Source organism: Anomaloglossus baeobatrachus, assembly GCF_048569485.1.
Source record: "Anomaloglossus baeobatrachus isolate aAnoBae1 chromosome 5 unlocalized genomic scaffold, aAnoBae1.hap1 SUPER_5_unloc_20, whole genome shotgun sequence".
Taxonomy (NCBI): domain Eukaryota; kingdom Metazoa; phylum Chordata; class Amphibia; order Anura; family Aromobatidae; genus Anomaloglossus; species Anomaloglossus baeobatrachus.
The window spans coordinates 698,292-725,342 of NW_027441796.1; the positions used below are offsets into that span (position 1 = coordinate 698,292).

Sequence of the window (27,051 nt, forward strand, 5' to 3'; positions counted from 1 at the left end):
GGCAAAGGCCTCCTCTTGGGCTGCCATGGCGGATGTCTCCATTTACAGTATTTGTAAGGCTGCGACCTGGTCCTCTCCTTCTACCTTTTACAAACACTACCGGCTGGACCTCTCTTCTTCCTCTGACCTTGCGTTCGGTAGATCGGTTCTTCAAACGGTTGTCCCTCCCTGGGTGTATATTCTCTCTAAGTCTCTCGTGGGTGCTGTCGTGGTGAAAAGAAAAGACTAAATTACTTACCGGTAATGGGATTTTCCAGAGTCCACGACAGCACCCTTTACACCCCTACCCTCCTTTTTTTTTCTTTTCACCCTTTGGTGTCCTTGGTGTTTTCTTTAATTGTTTACTAATCCATGGCGGTTCCTCTCACGTTCTCTGCAACCAACTGATGGGGGAGGGGGACCGCCCCTTTTTATCTGTAGGTTTCCTGTCCTGAACGGGGCGGATCCCTCTCTCTCGTGGGTGCTGTCGTGGACTCTGGAAAATGCCATTACCGGTAAGTAATTTAGTCTTTTTTAGGGACCACATCACATTTGAAGTGACTTTGAGAGGTCTAGATGACAGAAAATATGCAAAAGTGACACCATTCTAAAAACCGCACCCCTCAAAGTGCTCAAAACTACATCCAAGAAATGTATTAACCCTTCAGGTGCCTCACAGGAACTAAAGCAATGTGGAATGAAAAAAATATATATTTTACCTAAAAATGTTGCTCTAGTCCCAATGTATTCCCTTTTAGAAAAAATAATACAACAAAATTGACCCCAAAATGTGTTCCTCGGTTTCTCCTGAGTGTGGTGATACCTCACATGTGGTCAGAAACCTCTGTTTGGGAAAATGGGAGGAGCCGGAACAGAAGAAGCAATATTTGAATTTTAGAACACGAATTTGGCTGAAATAGATTGTGGGTACCATGTTCCATTTGCAGATCCCTCAAGGAACCTAAACAGCAGAAACCACCCATAAGTGACCTCATTTTGGAAACTAGACCCCTCAAGGATTTTTTTTCTAGGGGTATAGTGAGCATTTTGAACCCACAGGTACTTCACAGAATTTGGTAACATTAGGCCATTATATTGAAAATTTTCATTTTTTTCCCCAAAAATGTTATTTAGCACCAAATTTTTCACATTTTGTTACCCACTTTCTTATGAGCGCGGTGATACCCCACATGTAGTCAGAAACCTCAGTTTGGACAAATGGGAGGGCGTGACACAGAAGGAGCAATATTTGAATTTGGAAAGCAAATTTAGCTAAAAATATTGCGGGTACCATGTTTAATTTGTAGGACCCGTAATGTACCTAGACAGCAGAAACCCCCCCCCACAAGTGACCCCAGTTTAGCAATTAGACCCCTCCTGAGTTTCCCGATATCTCTTATGTGCTGGAAATCAACTGTTTAAGTGCATGGCAGGGCTTGGTAGGGAAGGAGGAGCCATTTGACTGCAAAATTGTCTGGAATCATTATCAAACACCATGTCGCTTTTGGAAAGCTCCTGAAGTGCCTAAACAGTGGAGCTCCCCCACAAGTGACCCCATTCTGGAAACTAGACCCCTCAGGAATTTTATCCAGTGGTATAGTGAGCAATTTGAACCCACAGGTACTTCATAGAATTTGATAACCTTAGGTCGTCCTATTGAAAATTTTCACTTTTTTTCACAAAAATGTTGCTTTAGCACCAAATTTCTCACTTTTTCAAGAGGAAACACCAAAAAGTTGACACCACAGTTTGTTATACAATTTCTTATGAGCACAGGGATACCCCATATGTGGCCAAAAACCTCTGTTTGGACAAACGGGCGGACTTGGAATGGAAGGAGCACCATGTGAATTTTGGAAAAGCTGAAATAGATTGCGTGTACCATGTGGCATTTGCAGGGCCTGGGGTACAATAATGACATTCTGCAGCGCCGGATGTCAGTTTATGCTGTGGAGAAAATAAGCAGAGTGGGTAGGAGATTTCTAAAAATCCTTCCACTGCGCTTGTACTGTACAGCTGGACGCAGCGAAAACACAGCATCCAAAATGCTTGAAACACTAATCGCGGGCACGCAGCCTAAAAAGTTAGGTTGGATGGATAGACAGACAGACAGACGTCAAACACATATATAATGTCCCACCCCCTGCATATTGTAAGCTGGCACCCTTTAGTGACTTTCATATTGCACTAAAGGGTGCCTAGCCTTTTATTTAGCCCTTAAAATAAATAATAAAAAACGATGTGGGGGTCCCCCCCATTTTTGATAGCCAGTTAGGGTAAAGCAGACAGCTGTAGTCTACAAACCACAGCTGGCAGCTTCACCTTGATTGGTGATCCAATTTGGAGAGCATCCCAGGCTCTTTTTTTTTTAAACAATGCAATTTTTATTCAAGAAAGTTTTAAGTTTACAACCATAAAGCAAAAGTAATATTCCCATCTCGCCATTACATGGCTGATCATGTAAACAATTTTTTAATAACATGAAACAACTAAACAATAGGAGTAGAAGACAAGTAAAATAAGGAAAATAGAAAGAAAAGAGAAAAAGAAGAGCAGCATTCCTGTGACCTACGAAAACATATGCCCTGCGGACTTCTAAATCGATATCAGATTCAGCGGATTGTCAAGCCAGGGACCCCAAATCTGAAGATATGAGTGGATCGAGTTGTTTGTGTATGCAAACATTTTTTCAAAAGAGCAAGTAGAATTTATGTCTGCTTTTATGTCATCTAATGTTGGTAATGTTGAGCTCTTCCAGTGTCTCGTTATAGCTAGTTTGGTCGTTGTGACAAAATGTGCTATTAATGCTCTATTTTTAGGTAGGTTCACATGAGTATTTAACAGCAATAACGCTAATGCCGGTGAGGGGTGAATCTCCTTTTCCATAACTGAGGACAAAAGATTAAACATCGATGTCCAGATTGGGTGTATCTTTGGACAATCCCATAATATATGCAGTAGTGAACCCCTACCTCCACAGTCCGTCACAACAACGATCTGAGACCTTGGGGAAGAATGTATTAAGTTTTTGTGGAGTATAATACCACCTTAGTGTTGTCCCAGGCTCTTTTTTTATAATTATTTATAAATAACTAATAAAAAAAAACCATGGGGTCCCACCAAATTGAATCACCAGCCAAGGTAAAGCAGACAGCTGTGGTCCAGTATTCTCAAGGTGGGAAAGTCCATAGTTATTGGCCCTTCCTAGCCTAAAAATAGCAGGCCGCAGCCACCCCAGAAGTGGCGCATCCATTAGATGCGCCAATCCTGGCGCTTCGTCACGGCTCATCTCGTGGCACCAGCTGTGTAATGTCAACTGGCATCAAAACCAGCAGTTAGTGACATCACGGCATCTATCAGATACCTGACATCGAACTGTCAGTAATAATAATAAAAAAAGCCGAAAAAAAATTTATTTGAAAAAATACTCCCCAAAAATTCCCTTTTTCACCAATTTATTGTAAAGGAAAAAAAACGGTCCGCAGTAATCCAATAAGGGGGTTCCATGACAACTCTAAACCTTCCAGAATGGGGGGGTACGCTCAGGGAACGTATCCCCCATTTTCTTGAAGGGCAGACCCTCAATGTGGGGAATGTGGGTGCAAAGATACTGCACCCACTCTCCCCTGGTCCACAGCAGTAGTGCGCATGCTGCCAGCACAGCGTTTCTGAAAGCAGGAAGCTGAGGTGACAGCCGCTCTCTGCGCATGCATCCAGTGTCCATTGAGAAGGAGGAGGGATCAATGCTGCGCCAGGTATCGGGAACGCCACGGAACACCGAGGAGGTTATAGGGCGTGACATAGCTGGACCCAGGAAGGAGTTTTCTGTCGCATGTGTAATGGCACATGCAACAGAAATCAGAGGAAGAGGGTGAATGCGGCAAGCGTGCTAGTATGCGTGCCGTCATCTTGGATTATCGGGAGGGGGTGGGGGTTGGGGGGGCACTTTGGCGACACCGGGGGACCGGAGGAGGAGATCTATCTCCCATCTGAGATGTGTGATCATGCCAGGTGGGAGATAAATCATTTTTTACCTGCACCACCATTTACTGTCACGTCATCACGGTTACACGGTGTGTACCGGTGATCATGTGACCGGGGACCGGAAAAACTGGCTGGAATCATGAATTCCAGGGTTTCAGCTGAAATCCCAGAGATTTTCTGATGATGGGGGGCGCTATTCCCTTTTTTCTGACCGCCGTTTGTGCTTTTTTGACACCTAATATATTTGTATACAGTGTGTCCACCCATATCCTGTCCACCGCCATTAACTTGAGAACGCTGGCAGCTATAGGCATAATAGTGGTGTCTAGCTATAGTAAAGTAGCCATGCGCTACGCAATGAAACCATGAAACCACCTATAGCGCCACCTGGTGGAAAACAACGGAGTTAGCATTTTTATCTCGAAAACGGAGCGAGATAGAGGAAAAAAAGTTAATTACAAAGTTGTAGGGCATCATCAATTCAATACGAATCGTCACCTTGCATTCAGAAATGCTATGATATGAAACCCATTAATTCCCCCCCAAAATATTGAATGCTGGTCCCGCATATGGCGCTCATTTAACTTTGATGCTCAAAGTGGCCACCGTCAGCTGCAATGCACATCTGGACTCTGGACAGCATACTGTATTTTGCTGCATGTTGTGCAATATGGTAGGTGACACGTTTGCACAAGCATCTGTGATACGTCGTCGTAGGTCCTGCAATGTTGGTGGAGGGGTCGCATGTGTGACGCCCTGGTAAAACCAGGTAGTCACAGAAAGAGTTAATCCTCCTTGGCAGCTACACAATCCCCACACAGATGTACAGCAGCCAATCAGGCCCTACTCACCCCCTCCCAAGGAAAAGGGAGGGGGCGAGGGGAGTTAAGGAAGTGACAGAGCATAATTTAGTTCAGTTGTGCTGTAGTCAGTGGAAAGCTGACAGGGGAGGCTTGCAGCTCCCGGGAGAAAGTGGTAGCCGGGGTTGGAGCCCTGGACTACTGGACTAGGTGGCTGTGAGGGCCACAGGCGACGGAGATCCGGTAGCGGGGAACCTGAGGCGACCGAGACAGAGTTGTAGCCTGCCGGTGCCGGGAGAGGGACCCAATCTGGAGGCCATTCAAACGGACTAGTCCAGACAAGAGCGAGACAGACAGAGAGTGTGGAAGGAAGGGCCCCTGGCTGCACATCTGGGTGTGGGACCCGAAGAAACCCGCTAACGGGGACCGGCCATTTGGCAAGTTGGTTTACAAAGGACTCTGTGTTTTCTGACCACACATCAGCCTAGCTTAATCCAACACCAATACAACTGAACTGTGAGTTTCCTTCTCCCTGCAATCCCTGCCACCACCACAACTACCAATTGGGCCCCGGAACTACAACTTCCCTACCCGTGGAGGGGATCCCACCTTGCTGCCCCACACTATTAGTCCCGGGCACGGTCCCCAGAGGCAGTGGCGGTGCCACCATCTCATCACCGCAACCCACAGATAGCGTCACAGACAATCCCCCTTTATATATTCCCCTTTTGTTGTGGAGCCTGGGATCACAGACCAGGTCACGCCACCGTGATACCTCTAGAAGCAACCCCATTGGCCCGGCTCTGAGTACCCCCTATCCCTGGGCGACACACATACACCTGCTGTTTGATGTGACCTCACAGAAACAAGTGTGATGGTGGGATATTGTGGGTCCTGTACCATTTTGTGTGGGTTAATGTTTGGGCGTTGTTCACTGTCTTATTTGTACTGCCTATGTGTACATTGTCCCATTTGCAGGTTTAATTCCTCCCCTGCCAGCCTTTTGTTCCTAAGTTGGGGGAGGGGGCGGGAGATCCACCTACTGTGGACCCTTTGCGGGACTTTGGCTTTGGGATCAAGCAATATGTGGTTGGAGTGATGAGCGGCCTGCCTGCAGATATTCTCCTAGGAAATGATGTGGGAGATCTACAATGTCGATTTGTGGGTACAGGAAACACAGTTTGAGTGAAGGAGGACACAAAGGGAAGCTTGTCCTTCCAACCCTACCGCTATACAAGAGACTATTCACAGCTGAGCAACATGGACTTAAGTGAGATGGCCAGAGGTCTGTGGAGACCTCATGGCATACTCACTTATTAAAAATGAGGGACAGGTTGTGATGGTGGGATATTGTGGGTCATGTACCATTTTGTGTGGGTTAATGTTTGGGCGTGGTTCACTGTCTTATTTGTACTGCTTATGTGTACATTGTCCCATTTGCAGGTTTAATTCCTCCCCTGCCAGCCTTTTGTTCCTAAGTTGGGGGAGGGGGCGGGAGATCCACCTACTGTGGACCCTTTGCGTACCTGGGAGATTAGTTAGTCTGTGTGGAACTTCAAGAGAGAAGGAAGAAGATTGAACCTCTGAGGGAAGCTGTGGATTCTCAGAGAGAAACTGGACATTTATTTATCGCTTACCGGACTATATTTATGTTGCTACACTATTTTACCTCTAAATGGTGGATTATCTTATGGACCATTTTGATTTCCTTGGAATAAATGCTCTTTGGATTGTACCGCCATCTCTCGCTCTGTTGATTGTGTGATAAGGGAGAAGGACCATGTGACAACTAGATTGAACCTCTGAGGGAAGCTGTGGATTCTCAGAGAGAAACTGGACATTTATTTATCGCTTACCGGACTATATTTATGTTGCTACACTATTTTACCTCTATATGGTGGATTATCTTATGGACCATTTTGATTTCCTTGGAATAAATGCTCTTTGGATTGTACCACCTTCTCTCGCTCTGTTGATCGTGTGATATGGGAGAAGGACCTTGTGACAACTGGTGGCAGCAGTGGGATCAACAGAGCACAGCTTAATGGAGATCCACCAACAGACTGAGTACAGAAACTGGACTGCTTCCAGTCTAAGGCCCCCTTCACACGTCAGTGATTCTGGTACGTTTGTGCTTTTTTTAAAACGTACCAGAATCACTGACATACGCAGACCCATTATAATCAAGGGGTCTGCTCACACATCAGTGAGTTTTCACTGAACGTGTCTCCGTGCAGCGTGCACCCTTGGCCGTGTTTCTGCATGGAGACATATCAGTTTTTGTCTGGCATCACTGATGACCCACGGACAACACTATGGTGTGAACCGTGTGTGATCAGTGAAACATGTACAAGAAAATCACGGACATATTAAATATTAAACATTTTCAACTTACCTTGCCTGCGATTCACTCAGCAGCCTCTGCTTTCGGCAGCTCCTGCCTGGCTCATGAATATTCATGAAGCAGGAACTGCCGACCAAGAAGTAGCTGCTGAGAGCGGTGGGCGGACGCTGCAGAGCCGAGGAGTTCAGCACCATGGACAGCAGCAGTGAAGGCAGGTGAGTAATGCCCATATACAATCACGGATTGCACATGGACAACCCACGTGTGCCGTGAATCACGGAACACGGAGGGACATGTGCGTGTTTTACACGTCAGTGAAGAACGTCTGTGTTTTTGACTGACGTGTGAAACGGGCCTAAAGGAGAGAGCCAAAGATCTGGGTCTGAGCTACCAGGGACTGAGTAAAGAAGCCTTAATTGATCTACTTGAGGGTGAGAGCCAATCCACCTCCTCCCAGATGTCTGATGGACAAACACTGGGGACGGGGATCCCTGCCCCAAAAAGCCAGTGGGTGGTGTGGTTCGAAGAAGAGATGGCAGCTCTTGGCCCCGGTGTATCTCAGCAGTATAAGGAGCAGGCTGCTCGCCGAGCACAGAGGAGACAAGAAGCAATGGAGTCCGACAGAGGGAGTAATGCGAGTTGGAGTGTAAACCCAGCGATCCAGGAGCCTGTACGGATCACCCGGGTGGACTTCAAGCCATTTGATGAGGCTTCCGGAGATGTGGAAGGGTTCTTCAAGGACTTTGAGCAGCAGTGTGTCATGATGGAGGTTCCCCACTCTGGCTGGGTGCGTTTGTTAGTGGGACTCCTGAATGGAAGCCTGGCAGAGGCTTATCGCACCATTGACTCACAGCAGAACCGGGATTACAACATTGTAAAGCGGACTATCTTGGATTACCATGCCATCACCCCAGACTCACATAGGGCACGGTTCCGAGACCTCCCATTCACCACAGGGGGATCGTTTAGGATGTATGCTCATAAGATGTCCCAGGCATGTCAGAGATGGCTGGAAGCGGAAGACGCCTTCACTGTGGAAGACATTATACAGGTATTTATTATGAACAATTTCTGTACAATTGTCCCTCAGAAATACGGGAATGGGTCAGAGAGCGCACGCCGTGCACCTTGGATGGAGCTGCAGCCCTGGCTGATGAGGCCCTTACTATCCGACCGCAATGGAGGGGGCTTCTGGACAATAAGCCACAGCCTGCTCCCCGGCCCTTTCCAGTTATATCTGCCCCTCCAACCAGCCACAGGCCGATGACAACCATGGCTCACAATCGTGGACCCCAACAGTTCCGACCACGCCCTGGGGGGATCACAGAGAGGAGATGTTGTGGGTGCGGACAACCTGGGCACCTGCAATCCAGTTGTCACACAAGGACTCGGAGGGAGCCCTTCGCACCTCCATCTCGTCCAGTACATTTTGTGCATTCCATCCTGCCTGAGGAAGAGTTACCACCACCTCCACCGGAGTGTTCCGCTGATCCCTGCACTATAGATGCCCCTGTTGGAGTGTATGGACTTCGGCCTTTGTCACCAGGATCTCCTACTGAGATGTTATCGATGTGGGAAGCCTGGGCATTTGCAAAACACTTGCCCTGTTGGTCAATTTAGCAATGACTTTGCACCAAATCAACCTGTTAATTTTCTACAGCCGAACTACCATTAGAGGAAGCACTTACACGAGGTTGTGCTGGATGGATAGAGAGTCATTGGATTTTGTGACTCCGGGGCGTTTCTCACAAAATCTGATCCCCGAGTGATTCGGCAAGAGGCGATACATCATGGACCAGGGATTGTTATTGAACTGGGTGGAGGACAAAGGATGACTATCCCAAAAGTGACTGTAGATCTGGACTTTGGCTTTGGGATCAAGCAATATGTGGTTGGAGTGATGAGCGGCCTGCCTGCAGATATTCTCCTAGGAAATGATCTGGGAGATCTACAATGTCGATTTGTGGGTACAGGTAACACAGTTTGAGTGAAGGAGGACACAAAGGGAAGCTTGTCCTTCCAACCCTACCGCTATAAAAGAGACTATTCACAGCTGAGCAACATGGACTTAAGTGAGATGGCCAGAGGTCTGTGTAGACCTCATGGCATACTCACTTATAAAAAATGAGGGACAGGTTGTGATGGTGGGATATTGTTTGTCATGTACCATTTTGTGTGGGTTAATGTTTGGGCGTGGTTCACTGTCTTATTTGTACTGCTTATGTGTACATTGTCCCATTTGCAGGTTTAATTCCTCCCCTGCCAGCCTTTTGTTCCTAAGTTGGGGGAGGGGGCGGGAGATCCACCTACTGTGGACCCTTTGCTTACCTGGGAGATTAGTTAGTCTGTGTGGAACCTCAAGAGAGAAGGAAGATTGAACCTCTGAGGGAAGCTGTGGATTCTCAGAGAGAAACTGGACATTTATTTATCGCTTACCGGACTATATTTATGTTGCTGCACTATTTTACCTCTATATGGTGGATTATCTTATGGACCATTTTGATTTCCTTGGAATAAATGCTCTTTGGATTGTACGGCCATCTCTCGCTCTGTTGATTGTGTGATATGGGAGAAGGACCCTGTGACAGAAGTCCAATGGGGTCAGGTCAGGTGAGCGTGGAGACTACTCCACGCAGTCACCATACCCAATGACTTGTAGGAAGGTCTCCATGAGGTATCGCTTCACGTCCGCAGCCTTGTGAGTTTTACACGTTCTAATCATAGCATTTCTGTATGCATGGTGTCGATTCGTATTAAATTGATGCCCTACAATTTTGTAAATCACTTTTTTTCTCTATCTCGTTCCGTTTTCAAAATAAAAATGCTAACTACGTTGTTTTCCACCAGGTAGCGTTATAGGTGGTTTAATTGCGTAGCGCTACTTTACTATACCTAGACACCACTTCTATGCCTATAGCTGCCGCCATTCTCAAGTTAATGGTGGTGGACAGGATATGGGTGGACACACTGTATAAATGAATTCCTTCCATTTTCTGGTCTGCTATGAGTAAGGATGCACCTTGCCCGAAACATGTCGGCTTTAAAATGGATCCTGCATAAATTTTAATCCCTGGAATAAACTTTTGGATTTATTACCGTACAGATTCTGCTGGAAATTGCCTTTCTACTCTGCACTATAGGGATTATTACTCTGACCCCATATAGTGCAGTGCCATGTGTGGAGCGGAGGCACAAGCCAGAGGCGTATCTAGAAGGAAGCGTGGCGCTGTCGGGCTGCCTGATGCGGCGGTGTGGAAGTCTGCCTGGGTGGGAGCCGCTATTCTCTGAGCGCAGCTGTCACGCTGTCAGCCGCACTCATAGAATCTTCAGCGCGCGGCTCCCACTGCTCAATTGTCCTTGTATCTGGCAGACATGAGGACAATTGGAGCGGTGATGCCGGAGCTGACTTCCGGGTCAGAGACGGCTTTCATGTGATCAGGTCAGCTAATCACACTGCTGACCCGGAAGCCAGCGCTGCAGCGCGGAGGCGGCAGAGAAACGCTGATAAGTGATCCACTGTGGAGGTGAAGACATGGAGGAGGAACATTATGGGGTGAGAGGGGAGTATTTATGAAACAGTATGGGGGAGAGAGGGTTGGGGAGGGAACTATCTGTGGACACACTATGGGGGGACAGAGGGTGGGGAATGGGAACCATCTGTGGACACACTTTGGGGGGACAGAGGGTGGGGAGGGGGCAATATCTATATACACAGTATGAGGGGGTGGGGGAGAGAACTGTGGACAGAGTATGGTGGGAAGAGAGAATGGGGATGGGGAAGTATTTTTGGACACAGTATGGGGAGAGAGAGGATGAGGTTTCATGCATGGTGAGAGAGAGGATGAGGGTTCATGCATGGGGAGAGAGAGGATGAGGGGTGATGCATGGGGACAGAGAGGATGAGGCGTGATGCATGGGGACAGAGAGGATGAGGGGTGATGCATGGGGACAGAGAGGATGTGGAGCGAACTGGAAAGAATTTTTGAAGACACAGAATAAAGAGTGACATGGTATGAGGAGCAAGTGGGCAGGATGGGGAGTGAGGTGGAAAAGTATATAGACACACAGGAGGTAGTGAGGAGACAGTAAGGGGTGAGAATAATGTGAGGGGCACACAATAAAGACTGGGTAATGGAGGGGGGTGGTATGGAGAGGGGGAAGAATGGGAGGACAGTGTGAGGTTATAGCAAGGAGGGGGAGTGTGATGAAGGCACAGTATAAAGACTGGGCAGTATAAGGGGACACAGTGTAAAGGATACTGTAAAAAGTAGGCTCAGTTTGGAAAGAGAGGGAATATGGAGGGCATGTATCATAAGAGGGACAGTGTGGGTCATATTTTGTGCAGAGAATACTGTGAGGGGCCATTATTTATTCTGGGGCACAGTGTAGGGCAGATATTTTTAAGTATTATAATCATTCTGCTACTTTTAGGGGCATCGTGTTGGGATGTGCTGCAGAAGACCGGAGAAGATGGACATCTGCAGAGACGAGATGTGAATGTGAAAAGTAATCATGGCGTCAGGACAAGATGAAGAATAGAAAGAAATGACTAGAGATAACATCATCTATAAGGTACCTGAATGTAAATATTTATTTGTGATACTGACAATGTCTTATCATTAGGCCTTGGTCCCACTTGCGCATTGCTTCTTATGTGAGCGCAATGGAACCCCCACTGATCAGCTGATTATGGTGCAGGTGGCCGTAAATGCTTATTTCTGGATCTGCTCTGTCCTCTGATGGTGTCCGCGGCCAGGTACTGCACATCCGCCTCATTGATTTTAATAGGAGACTGCTGCCACTATCAGAAGACAGAGCAGAACTGAGCACTTCCGGCCACCTGCCACCACCCACACCTAGAGTAGGGAATTGGCGGAGTTGAGAGGTGCCGGACCCTGACCAGTCAGACATTGGTGACCTATCCTAAGGAAAGGTCATTAATGTTAAAGTAGTGGACAATCTTTTTAATAAAGTCTTGTGCCGTCTGACAAGTTAAGGGTTACTATGTTTTTATTTATGTTGTTAGGAGCATTAAAGGTGTCCAAATTTGTGATGAGTCTGCAGTCACTCCATGTGTCACTCTGTGACTGCAGCCTTCTGAATTCTCACAGTGCGCACACTGCATGCTGTCAGAATTCTCTGGTGCCGGCGGTGAGAGTGGGAGGTTACGAAGCTGCAAGTATGCGATTTACATACATGTGGTCACGTGCTGAACAGACATGCTCAATGAAAATGAATTGACTGAGGCTGGACACATCAAACCCAAATATGGCCAGAAGTAAACAAATCTCTCACTTGTGCTCACATGATCGTCCACTGTTTCCACTGGCACCGGCCGGTGGCGCATGACAGCACCCCCCCACCCACCCAGAGATGCGTACAGGCAAATATTTTTTTAGAAAATAAGCACTGGATCTGTCCATGTTCTTTGGTGCAATGTATGGTTATATCTTCTTCTATGTACTCTTTACATTAGTATATTGTACGCTCCTCTCTATTCCTCCTGGATACTCTATACATACTCTTAGGGGCCCTTTGCACACTACGACATTGCAAGCCGAAGGTCCCCGCCCCCGTTGTAGCTGCGATATCTTGTGATAGCTGCCGTAGCGAATATCATCGCTACGGCAGCTTCACATGCACTTACCTGCCCTGCGACGTCGCTCTGGCCGGCGACCCACCTCCTTCCTAAGGGGTCGGGTCGTGTGGCGTCACAGCAATGTCACGCGGCAGGCGGCCAATAGAAGCGGAGGAGTGGAGATGAGTGGGACGTAAACATCCCGCCCACCTCTTTCCTTCCGCATTGCAGACCGGACGCAGGTAGATGTTCCTCGCTCCTGCGACTTCATACACAGCGATGTGTGCTGCCGCAGAAACGAGGAACAACATCGTACCATCGCTGCAGCCAAGATAATGAAAATGACCGACACTACACCGATCATACGATACCGACGCTTTTGCGCTCAGTAATCATAGTTAAAACGATTTACACACTATGATGTCGGATGCCGGAAGTGCGTCACTTTCGATTTGACCCCACCGACATCGCACCTGCGATGTCATAGTGTGCAAAGGGCCCCTAATACTTAGTGGATACTTATACACATATATGTCTCCATAACTTGCATCCTATTACTTATATATTGCACTATGCTTCTACCTTTCCTTCATTATTGGGGGTGTATATATGTGCATACTATGGGCGGCACGGTGGCTCAGTGGTTAGAACTACAGTCATGCAGCACTGGGGTCCTGGGTTCAAATCCCACCAAGGACACCATCTACAAGGAGTTTGTACCATACTTTTAATCAGCAGGAGACTGCAAGAGGGGTCAGCCTTCTTTTTGCTCCCAGTTCACATATGGGAGCCAGTGGGAGGTGAGTGCACAGCTCCTCTCACTGTGTGCTGGTGCTGTGTGGTGGCTGCTGTTGTGGTGGTGTGTTGTCGGTGGGCGCGGCGCGGCCTGGAGCCTTGGGGGCTTTGCCTTGCAGCATGGGTGCTGTGAGGCACCAGGTCGCCCGCCCTGCTGGCGCTTTGTCGCTGCGGCGGTGGTCAGTGCACGGTGCCACACAAAAAGGTCAGGTTAGGGACCCACTCAAAAGGTTTGCCGTGACGTGGCAGTGGGTTTAATACAATCTGATCAGAATGGTAACAAAAGAACCTCATGTTCTATTTAATTTTTTGCCTAGCGGCTTTAGATCATTGTATTTTTGGGATGTGCGATCCATGTCTTTTTCTTCATAGTATGGTATTTACAAGGAGTTTGTATGTTCTCCCCGTGTTTGCGTGGGTTTCCTCCGGGTACTCCGGTTTCCTCCCACACTCTAAAAACATACAGTTAGGGACCTTAGATTGTGAGCCCCCAATGGGGACAGTGTTGCCAATGTATGTAAGTGCTATGGAATTAATAGCGCTATATAAATGAATAAATTATTATTATTATTATTATTATACTATGATGAGTCTACAGTCATGGCCAAAAGTTTTGAGAATGACACCAAAATTACATTTTCACATGATCTGTTGCCCTCTGGCTTTTAATTGTGTTTGTCTGATGTTTACATCACATACAGAAATATAATTGCAATCATATTATGAGTACCAAAAGGTTATATTGACAGTTAGAATGAGTTAATGCAGCAAGTCAATATTTGCAGTGTTGACCCTTCTTCTTCAGGACCTCTGCAATTCTCCCTGGCATGCTCTCAATCAACTTCTGGACCAAATCCTGACTGATAGCTGCCCATTCTTGCATAAGCAATGCTTGCATTTTGCCAGAATTTGTTGGTTTTTGTTTGTCCACCCGTCTCTTGATGATTGCCCACAAGTTCTTAATGGGATTAAGATCTGGGGAGTTTCCAGGCCATGGACCCAAAATCTCTATGTTTTGTTCCATGAGCCATTTAGTGATCACCTTTGCTTTATGGCAAGGTGCTCCACCATGCTGGAAAACGCATTGTTGGGCGCCAAACTGCTCTTGGACAGTTGGGAGAAGTTGCTCTTGGAGGACATTCTGGTACCATTCTTTATTCATGGCTGTGTTTTTAGGCAAGACTGTGAGTGAGCCGATTCCCTTGGCTGAGAAGCAACCCCACACATGAATCGTTTCAGGATGCTTAACAGTTGACATGAGACAAGACTGGTGGTATCGCTCACCTCTTCTTCTCCTAATAAGCTGTTTTCCAGATGTCCCAAACAATCGAAAAGGGGATTCATCTGAGAAAATGACTTTACACCAGTCATCGGAAGTCCACTCCCTGTACCATTTGCAGAATATCAGTCGGTCCCTGATGTTTTTTCTGGAGAGAAGTTGCTTCTTTGCTGCCCTCCTTGAAACCAGGCCTTGCTCAAAGAGTCTCCGCCTCACAGTGCGTGCAGAAGCACTCACACCAGCCTGCTGCCATTGCTGAGCTAGCTCGGCACTGCTGGTAGTCCGATCCCGCAGCTGAAACAGTTTTAAGATACGGTCCTGGCGTTTGCTGGTCCTTCTTGGGCGCCCTGGAGCCTTCTTGGCAACAATGGAAGCTCTCTCCTTGAAGTTCTTGATGATGCGATAGATTGTTGACTGAGGTGCAATCTTTGTAGCTGCGATACTCTTCCCTGTTAGGCCATGGTTAACTGAAGAGAAACAATGATACCAAGCACCAGCCTCCTTTTAAAGAGTCTAGTGGTGTCATTCTTAATCATGACTGATTGATCGCCAGCCCTGTCCTCATCAACACCCACACCTGTGTTAATGGAACAATCACGAAAACAATGTTAGCTGCTCCTTTTAAGGCAGGAATGCAATAATGTTGAAATGTGTTTTGGGGGTTAAAGTTCATTTTCTTAGCCAATATTGACTTTGCAAGTAATTGCTGTTAAGCTGATCACTCTTTATGACATTCTGGAGTATATGCAAATTGCCATTAGAAAAACCTAAGCAGTAGACTTTGTAAAAATTAATATTTGTAGCATTCTCAAAACTTTTGGCCATGACTGTATATAGCTTTGTCCCATGGTAGACATTATTACTCTGATGTTTGCCTGTCCCCGTCTCTTCTTCATACAGACCTTATCTTACATGCTAACCATTGTATGATATATTTGTATGTCATATTTATGCCTCCTGAGATATTTCTTCTGCCTCCTTTTCCTTTGGAGACTTGAACCTGCAACCGTCGTTACACAAGTGTAAAGAAAAAATCATTGTGTGATAGAAATTGTGTGTAATTGTGATGTAAAATAAAACCCTGAGGAGATAAAGGCCGCACTTTTTATACATCTGTGGAGAACAATCAGACCCTTCCTGAATTCCTACATCTAGATGGGTGAGAAATGGATTTCCTCAGGTGTTAAGAGACTCAGCCGCCTATTGTCCAATAATGATTTCTGCTCGTTTCAGCAATTAGAGGATTTTAACCTCCTCATAGATGTTGTTATCGATATATTCAGATCTGATCCAGTAACTAGATTTTATTACACAAAATATAATTAAAGACAGGGGCGTAATTACCGCCATCGCAGAGGTCGCCATTGTGACCAGGCCCGTAGGGTTAGGGGCCCGGACTGCAGAGAACCAGCCGGTTCCTCTCTGTGGCTGCACTGTTCTGTAGCATACCACACGGCCACTACGTCCCTGTCAGAAAGGGGTCTGAATAAAAAGTAAAAACAGGGAGCGCATGTAAAGAGTCTCAGGACAGGAGTAACGGTGATACCGGTAATTAAAACTGCTCACCTGGAGTGGTTGTGCAGCCCTCTCATCAGTCTGATGTGGAGAGATTTATTAGTGCAACCTATGAAATATTTCCTGTTGAAACTTGTATTAATAAGAATCTGAACCTACGATTAAATGTGATGTTACACAAAATAATTTCTTTTCATTACATAAAATTTAATATAATCTGCCTAAAGATAGATTAAAAATAAATAGTGCATAACTCTATGAGATGGAAAAACTACCTATTTAGACAAAAAATTGTTTGCCGACAAATAACAACAATAAAAATAATCCTCTACCAACCATACATTGATACAGATATATAAAAATATAAAAAGAGAATCAGGATCAGATCAAATGTGCATTTATTGGACTTTATAAAATATATTCACACTATAAATAACATTTTGGATTTTTGCGATTATATACCTATTTTTAAAATGTCATATATAACATTAAGATAAGTGAATATATAACCCATGCACATATAGTATATTCGGATATTCATGTATAGTAATATACAATTTTATTACTTGTTTTTAAACCACTATTTTCTCACCCCTCTTTTCTTGTTTTCATAAAACCGTATTGCAACCGTCTACTATGTATATGGGACTCATGCAAGTAACTCACATGTGTATGCAATTATGGAGGGTGTGTGCTACACCATTTAGGAAACCGACATTCTTTACTCATTTGAACATGAGTGAGACTATGTGTCGAAACGCGTAGTTCTGTGGGGTCTCCATATCTGTATCCCCTGTATATTTATTGCTGACCGCTTTACACTTCATGGATTTTATTGGAATTTACAAATACATTTTTGATGCTTTTAAATCTACATCTTGAGGACTGCGCTGGACTTCTTTCCTTTATCTGTGTATAAATAGTATGTGTGTATATGTGTGTGTCTGTATATGTGCTTGTGTGTATGTATGTATAGTATATGTACCTCTGTGCATAAATAATGTGTGTATAAATAACATGTGTGTATATGTGTGCGTGCATGACTGTGTATTTATCCTCCTCAGAACCAGCAATTCCTCTTTGCGGCTGCTCTGGTCTATGTTTGCAGCTGTGATGTCATGACTAAAACATGTGACTGCTGGAGCCAATCACTGAGCTCAGCCGTCACGCCAAGGTAGATGGTGTCAGTTGCAGAGCCCTGAGATTAGGTAAAGTGGTCACATGTGTGACATTATTACTGCAGCCTGTAAACATAGACGGAGCAGCAGAGAGACATCACTGGACCAGGTGAGAATGAGTAACTCTAATCTTAATATTTTTTCCAAATGCAAGATGATCAGCACAACAAAACTTAAAATGGTAAATTGGAAGACCCCAAGAGGCAGAGGGAGGTGTGGGAGGGGTTCAGGAGGGGGGGCATGGTCAATTCTTGCACAGGGGCCCTTTGCTCTCAGTGTCCGCGTCTGCCCCTGGAGGATTTGTTTATTATTATTATTATTTTATTTTTTTTTTAATCAGTGAGTATACGGTGGCCAAATTATAATATATGGAGGCCAATGGGAGTGCATTAAATGGTATGAGGGTTGTGTAATACAATATGAAAGACACCTTATATATACTTTGGGGATGCATTATAATACATGGAGGTATATGGGGTGCATTAACACTAGAACTACTGGACTCATGACACCTATATAGAAATACATGGTGCAAAGTAGTCAAAATGACTACCTCAGTAGTTCTAGTGTTAAATAGTATGAGGGCTGCATAATATAATATGAAGGAATATGGGGCTGTATTACAAAACATGGAGGACAATGGGGTTGCATTATAATATATGGAGGCCTATGAATGTGCATTATAATACATGGAGGCCTATGGAGTGCATTAAATGGTATGGGGGCTGCATACTACAAAATGAAGGACTATGGGGTGCATTATAAAACATTCAGGACTATGGAGCTGCATTATAATATATGGAGGACTATGTGCATGTTTAAATAGCCACTGGGTTAAATACACAGGTTATCAAATCAGGACAGCAATATTGCGCATCAGGGTCACCATATGCGGAAAAAAATTAAAATTTAACTTTTAATTAATTTATTCATAAAAATGAGGATAATCCTCACTAATAAACAAACAATACAAAAAAGGTTTGGCCCCTCCTACTTTTTCAAGGGTTCAATTCAAACCATAAAAAAGCTAGTACCGCTATACAAGGTGGAACTTTTCTCACCCATAAACCAGGTGCCAGTTTCAGAAAGTCCACTGATAAATAAAAAAATGGATTTATCTCACCAAATTCTGATATACCACATATTAGATTCGAATGGGTTCAGGCATCCTCCTGGCGGAACCTCATGATTAAGAAAATGTACCTCCCAACGCGTTTCGTTAGAAAAGCAAACTCATCAGGGGAGCTTATAATTGTGGCAATTGCATCTCAGATCTCATTAAAAATGAGTCCAAAAATTCATCATATGCAATAAACATAGACTCAATAAGGAGTCATGTATGCGGTAAATCCAAGTCAGGTCCCATAAGCCATGGACCTCACTCCCAATGACATGCACGTGGCAGGAGCGGCCGTGCTTATCGCTCTAACAAGGGTTACTAGCTTGTTTATGGTTTGCATTGAACCCTTGAAAAAGTAGGAGGGGCCAAACCTTTTTTGTATTGTTTGTTTATTAGTGAGGATTATCCTCATTTTTATGAATAAATTAATTAAAAGTTAAATTTTAATTTTTTTCGCATATGGTGACCCTGAGGACTATGTGCGTGCATTAAATTGTATGTGGGCTGTAGAATACAATATGAAGGACTATGGGGACTGCATTTTAATATATCGAGGACTATAGGGGCTGCATCATAACATATGGAAAACAGCAGGGTGAATTATAATACATGGAGGACTGTGTGGTGCAGTAGAACATATGGAGGACTATGGGGTGCAGTATGATACATGAAGGACTATGGGATCCATTATAATACATGGGGGACTATGGGGGCTGCATTATAATATATGGAGGACTATGGGGTGCAGTATAATATATGGAGGACTATGGGGTGCATTCAAATATATGAAGGATTATGTGGGACCCATTATACTATATGGAATGGTATGTGGGGGCTATTATAGTACTTGGAGTGCTATATACGAGGTAGGACAAAGATACAAGCATGGGATGAGAACATTTTGAGGCTCTTTCTCTCAGCACCCAGCTTTCCCATGCTCTACTATATATCTTTCCCTCAGCACCCAGTTTTCCCATGCTCTGATATGGGAAAGCTGGGTACTGAGGGAAAATGTATAGCAGAGCATGGGGAAGGTGGGTGCTGAGGACAAGATATCAGAACATAGGAAAGCTGGGTGCTGATAAAAAAGGGATTTCCGATCATGGGAAACCTGGGTGCTGAAGGAAGAGAGCCCAGTGTCAGCCACACTATCCTGTACCCCGAATGTCAGCGTTATTATCCCATAACCCAAGTGTTGGTGTATGGTTGGGGGGGCCGAGGTCCAAAGTTTTGCATCGGGGCCCATCAAACTCTAGTTTAAAGAACTTGGACTGCGGTCAGACTTGATGCTGAGCACAATATCTAATTCATGGAGAATGTCTGGCGAGATTTCTGGATTTTATCAAGTGCCGCTATCGAAATATGCGGAAAATTATGTTCCTGCTATTATGTGTAAATGGGAAAGGGACATTAGGCCGTTACTGACACACAATGGACAAGAGCTCCGATCTGTATCCCTAGTGGACTTTGTAGACTGTCAGATCTATAAATCATCTATAAGAGATTTATGACCCTCTGTTCCTCCACAAGGTCGGCATACGTACAGATAAATTGATAACATTTAGATGGATTGAGTAAAATAGAAACTGCCTAAATATGAGCAGCTTGTCTGATCTATAAGTCACTGTATAAAGAACTATGGAGACAGCGCTATTCTTCTGTATAACATATGTGATGCGGCTGTAGCCCTAATATTTCTGTACATGACGTCTCTGTATAGATAAATCTACACCAGCATTCCGGATTGGGAGAAGGTTGAAGGGGAGGGGGAGGGGCATTTTATTGTCATTTCTCTTAAAAAAAAAAAAAAATAGAATGATCTAAATAGGAAAAAAAGAATACTTCTTCCCCCCATTTTTGTTGTGCGCTCAAAGCTAAATTTGGAATTTAAAAAAGTATTTAGAATAATAGAAAACGTAATCAAAGACCTCGTGTGGAGAAGTAAACAGCCAAGGAAAGGAAAGAAAAGGACGAGTTCATATTGTGTTAAAAAGGCCAAGAGTATAGGGTTAAATTGTTACGTCAGGCCTTACAGAGGAATAATGGTAATACTTTTGGAACAATTAACAAACAGTTAAAGCTTTGTTAGTGAGAAATTGCAGTAATAAGAGTATTGTATCCAAGACATTTACTGCCATAATGAGGGAACAGGTTGGGCGACCTCTGCTCCAGCAAAAAGGAAATGGAGGAAGAAGAAATGAAGAACATTAGTTTAGATACTCAGACTTTATTGGAAAAAATGTTTTGAGTAACAGGTTATTGGGACAATTTAGTAAGTATTTATAATCAAAGTCCCCTTAGAACAGGGGTCTCAAACTCATAGAAAAAAAATGAGAGGGTATGCATACTTTGCAGGCCAAAGTGACATTTTTAATTATTCCATGTTTTTGTCTATACACCTTTGGATCCCTTTTTTTTTTTAACATATTTTGCTTTTTGTTTCTTATGACATGACAAACCAGCACTTTTTTGTTTAGTTAAGTATATATAACTTACTAAGCTAACATCTTGTAGTAATGTCTCCCATCCTTGTAGTATTGTGCCCATCCTTGTGCCCTGTAGTATTGTGATTATTTTGTGCCCTGTATTATTGTGTCCATCCTTGTGCCCTGTAGTAATGTGCTCATCCTTGTGCCCTATAGTATTGTGCCCATCCTTGTAGTATTGTGCTCATCCTTATGCCCTGTAGTTTTTAACCCAATAGTATTGTGTCCATCCTTGTGCCCTATAGTATTCTATCCATCCTTGTGCCCTGTAGTATTGTATCCAATCTTGTGCCCTATAGTATTGTGTCCATCCTTGTGTCCTGTAGTATTCTATCCATCCTTGCGCCCTGTAGTATTGTATCCAATCATGTGCCCTATAGTATTGTGCCAATCCTTGTGCCCAGTAGTATTGTGCCCATCCTTGTAGTATTGTGTCCATCTTTGTGCCCTGTAGTATTGTGCCCATCCTTATGCCCTGTATTGTGCCCATCCTTTTAGTATTGTGCCCATCCTTGTAGTATTGTGCCCATCCTTGCAGTATTGTGTCCATTATTGTGTCCTGTAGAATTGTGCTCATCCTTGTGCCGATCCTTGTAGCATTGTGTACATCCTTCTGCCCTGTAGCATTGTGCCCATCCTTGTAGTATTGTGTCCATCCTTGTGTCCTGCAGTATTGTGTACATCCTTGTGCCCAGTAGTATTGTGCCCATCCTTGTAGTATTGTGTCCATCCTTGTGCCCAGTAGTATTGTGCTCATCCTTGTGCCCATCCTTCTAGTATTGTGTCCATCTTTGTGCCCTGTAGTATTGTACCCATCCTTATGCCCTGTATTGTGCCCATCTTTATGCCCTGTATTGTGCCCATCCTTGTAGTATTGTGCCCATCCTTGTAGTATTGTGCCCATCCTTGTAGTATTGTGTCCATTCTTGTGTCCTGTAGAATTGTGCTCATCCTTGTGCCCATCCTTGTAGTATTGTGTACATCCTTGTGCCCTGTAGCATTGTGCCCATCCTTGTAGTATTGTGTCCATCCTTGTGTCCTGCAGTATTGTGTACATCCTTGTGTCCTGTAGCATTGTGCCCATCCTTGTAGTATTGTGCTCATCCTTGTGCCCTGTACTATTGTGCCCATCCTTTAGTAATACACCCAAAAAAAAATTCTCCTCACCTTTCCTCAGTTCCCTCTTATTAGGCTGTGTGCCAATGATCACTGTTGGCAGCGTTTTAGATGCAGCATATTTCAGCTGCATCCAAAACGCTGCAATATACAGTACAAACAAAAAGGATTCTTAAAGGGCCAGCATGCCCTAACCTGGAATAACATCTCAGCCAAGGGCTGAGAGGCACTAGATAGTTAAGGCATCCTCCCTCTACGGTAGATACCTGAGCAATATGGTATAATCTTTGAAACAAGAAGAGGGAGGAGGAATATTGGGTATTTTTGGGGGGAGGGTTACAATACTCTTGTCCATATAGTGAATAATATAAATATATAACAATGTGAAATGTTCAATGTACATGGAATATTACTCTGATTTTTAGAAAACAGATGTCTATTAGTAACTGTATATAATTATAATACTAATGTAACTTCTAGTGTGCTTTCCCTTTCTGGTTTACTTGCTTTTTTTTTTTTTTTACACTCTCTTGTGTTTTTTTGTTCAGTTTGTCAAATATATGGTTTCTTCTCATGTGAATTTTCTTAGTGGTCATCAAATTAAAATTTAAGTAACACATTTGTCATCTTCTAGGTATGATAATGGCTTCTACCTTGTGAGTTTTGTGATGTTAAAAAAGATCACATTTGTGTGTAAAATATTTACCTCATTCTAAACATGTTCTCCCCTGTGTGAATTCTTTGGTGTTTAGAAAGATTAGATTTTTTGTTAAAACATTTCCCACATTCTGAACATGAATATGGCTTCTCCCCCGTGTGAATTATCTTGTGTTTAACAACACATGTTTTAGATGCAAAACATTTCCCACATTCTAAACATGAGAATGGCTTCTCCCCTGTGTGAGTTCTCTGGTGTATAACAAGATATGATTTCTGTGCAAAACATTTCCCACATTCTGAACATGAAAAAGGCTTCTCCCCTGTGTGAGTTCTCTGGTGCATAACAACATTAGTTTTTGTTCTAAAACATTTCCCACATTCTGAACATGAATATGGCTTCTCCCCCGTGTGAGTTCTCTGGTGTGTAACAAGATCAAGTTTTATGTTAAAACATTTCCCACATTCTGAACATGAATAAGGCTTCTCCCCAGTGTGTGTTCTTTGATGTGTAACAAAATTTGATTTCTGTGCAAAACATTTCCCACATTCTGAACATGAGAATGGCTTCTCTCCCGTGTGAGTTCTTTCATGTATAACAAAAAGTGATTTGTGTGCAAAACATTTCCCACATTCTGAACATGAATATGGCTTCTCCCCAGTGTGAGTTCTCTGGTGTGTAACAAGAACTGATTTATTGTTAAAACATTTCCCACATTCTGAACATGAATATGGCTTCTCCCCCGTGTGAGTTCTCTGGTGTCTAGCATCAGGTTTTTTGTTAAAACATTTCCCACATTCTGAACATGAAAATGGCTTCTCCCCAATGTGACATCTTTGATGTACAACAAGATCTGATTTTTGAATAAAACGTTTCCCACATTCTGAACATGAGAATGGCTTTTCCCCAATGTGAATTCTCTGGTGTTTAACAAGATATGTTTTAGATGCAAAACATTTCTCACATTCTGAACATGAATATGGCTTCTCCCCAGTGTGAGTTCTCTGGTGTTTAACAAGATCTGATTTATAGTTAAAATATTTCCCACATTCTGAACATGAGAATGGCTTCTCCCCTGTGTGAATTCTCTGGTGTATAACAAGATTTGTTTTAAATGCAAAACATTTCCCACATTCTGAACATGAGAATGGCTTCTCCCCTGTGTGAATTCTCTGGTGTATAACAAGATATGTTTTAAATGCAAAATATTTCCCACATTCTGAACATGAGAATGGCTTCTGCCCTGTGTGAATTCTCTGGTGTATCACAAGATCTGATTTTTGGGTAAAATGTTTCCCACATTCTGAACATGAATATGGCTTCTCTCCAGTGTGAATTTTCATATGTGTAACAAAATGTGATTTACGTGCAAAACATTTACTACATTCTGAACATGAATATGGCTTCTCCCCCGTGTGAATTCTCTGGTGTATAACAAGTTCTGATTTTTTGTTAAAACATTTCCCACATTCTGAACATGAATATGCCTTCTCCCCTATGTGATTTCTCTGGTAACTAACAGAGTCTGAAGAAAATTGTTTTTCCCCTGTGTGCATTTTTTTATGGATTTTTCGATATTCTGAAGTTGAAAATGGCTTCTTTGATATATGAGCACTTTGATTTTTAATGCCTCTTTTGTTTCTGTTAATAGTATGTGATGAATCAAAAGGTAAGACTTGTTTAAAAGAATCAGATGATAGATCTTTGCTGTGAAGGGATGATGGTATATCTTGAATTGTGGAATTTGCTTCAATTATATCTTGTGGCATATTTAGGTCATCTGATTTAAAAACTGAAGATGTCAGTTCTGCCTCTAATCTCCTGATATAGTCATCTGCCAAGAATAAAAATAATTTTTAATAACATATACAAATTTAAGGATATAATTTATAAAATAGCTTGTAACACCGTAACCAGCATCCCCTTACTGTCCTGCCCCCTTTCCTAGGTAGAGACACCGGCACACTTACTATCCTGGCCGCTTATAATGGTTTCCATCTCCCAGGGCTTGCGCACACCAAGCAGGTCTCCTGTGAGTTCGCACAAATGTATTCTTAAAGGGCCAGCGTGCCCTAACCTGGAACAGCATCTCAGCCTAGGGCTGAGAGGCACCAGATAGTTAAGACATCTTCCCTCTATGTTAAACCTACATTAGACCTGCATCTTAGTACAAGTATATCAAAGAAGCAAGATAAATCCCCAAATTAATTACATCTTTATTAACATGATACAAAACACATCAGAAATTTATCACATAATCAGAGATGGGTATCAAAACACACAGTTAAAAATTAACTCCTTAAAAACAGAAAAAATCCTGGAACAGTGTGGTTATTAGCTATTGCATAAGGGTGGTCAGAAGAGAGACTAATGCAATCAATTAGATATACCAAACATGATAATACAAACTGACAATCCGGGAGTTTTAAAGGCAAACTTAATCACCCCATAATGGGGTTTAAATTTTAAAGTGACAGTGCCTTAGAGGTACATGATATACAGGAGCATCACTGCAACCTTACACATATAAACATAAAATAGCATGGCACAATGTTATTATAGAATTCCCCATATATGCAAAATGCCCACATTCAATTCAATGTAACCCCATATATCATCATATAATCCTGCAGAGCAGGGAAGAGAAGGGGAACATCAGGCTGCCGGAAGACAATTTGAAAAGTTGGAGACCACTACCTGAAGAACCACACTGCCCAGCACCTCTACGCATGTTTCACACTCGCTTCATCAGGAGGTGCTGTGACAGAAGAATGGTCACCATTATATAGTGCTAGACTTACCTGAGGCCCATTAGTGCCATGCACTGCATGGCGGCGGCCATGCCACCCACTCCAGCTGGCGTCCTGGAAGGTACGATGCGCATGCGCGCTAATCGCTTTACATCTGGATGATGATGTTATAATGATGACTGCTGATGTAGAATCATTATATACATCTATTGCACACTCTGATGGGTTAAGGGCTGTTGAATTCTATTTGGGCACTATCTCTCTGGATAGTGATCTTGTTTCTCTCCTGCTCACCCTGCTGAAATTTATCCTCACCCACAACTTCTTCCTGTTTAAGGGGCGCTACCATCTCCAGGAGAGGGGCACTGACATAGGGGCGTCTTGTGCGCCCTCGCATGCGTGCCTCTTCCTGGGCTATTGGGAGCACTCCATTCAATATCCTGACAGTGATAATGGTTCAGTCTTGTTGTGGGTGAGGTATATAGATGATGCGTTTATGGTTTGGCAGGGTGGGCAGGAGGAGCTAAAGGGGTTTATTCAGGGGCGTAACTACCGCGGTCGCAGCGGTCCCCATTGCGAGCGAGCCCGGGAGCTTAGGGGCCCGGCGGCCGCCCGGCAGTTCAGCAGCCAGCTCCTGTTAGTGAGGGAGGAGCTGCGCTGATCTGTCACAAACCACGTGGCGGCTATATGACCCGCTGCCGCCGACACCGGGCCCCCCTGCCTGGTGTCATCGGCGGCAGCGGGGCCCCCTCCCCCGTCACAGTAATGTTGAAGCATAGAGGTGCCGGCGGCACTCTATGCATCATCATTCCCCCCCCTCCGTGCCTGCGCGGTGACGTCACTCCTGTGCGACTGCTGTGCTCAGAGTGCACAGAGCGCAGGACGCCGACCGGAGCACCGGGAGAACGAGAAGGGGGGAGGATGAGCAGCGGTGGAAGAGGAGAGCGGTCAGGACACAACAGCAGCTGGGGAATGAGGGGAGCAGTGAAGACGAGCAGCGGCTGGGGAATGAGGGGAGCAGTGAAGACGAGCAGCGGCTGGGGAATGAGGGGAGCAGTGAGGACGAGCAGCAGTGGAATGAGGAGACGTGAAGACAGAGCAGGAAGAGAGAGGGTGAGTACTTATATATTAGTGAATACACGGTGGCCAGAGGCCTGGGGAGGCTCATTATACATGGAGGCCTGGAGAGGCTGTCTGCATTAGTATACATGGAGCGGCTGTCTGCATTAGTATACATGGAGGCCTGGAGAGACTGGCTGTATTAGTATACATGGAGAGGCTGGCTGCATTAGTATACATGGAAGCCTGGAGAGGCTGGCTGCATTATTATACATGGAGGCCTGGAGAGGCTGTCTGCATTATTATACATGGAGGCCTGGAGAGGCTGTCTGCATTATTATACATGGAGGCCTGGAGAGGCTGTCTGCATTATTATACATGGAGGCCTGGAGAGGCTGTCTGCATTATTA

At 44.3% G+C, this 27,051-nt stretch overlaps 1 protein-coding gene across 1 annotated transcript in view; it reads right to left on the reverse strand.

The window, feature by feature from the left end:
- Positions 1 to 19,025: 19,025 nt before the first annotated feature.
- Positions 19,026 to 27,051, reverse strand: part of LOC142258987 (uncharacterized) — a 51,483-nt gene continuing 43,457 nt past the window's right edge. Inside the window, exon 11 of the mRNA XM_075331528.1 lies at positions 19,026 to 24,666. Within this exon, the coding sequence (XP_075187643.1) occupies positions 22,877 to 24,666 (1,790 nt within the window). The 3' untranslated portion in view covers positions 19,026 to 22,876. The remainder of the gene's footprint in view (positions 24,667 to 27,051) is intronic.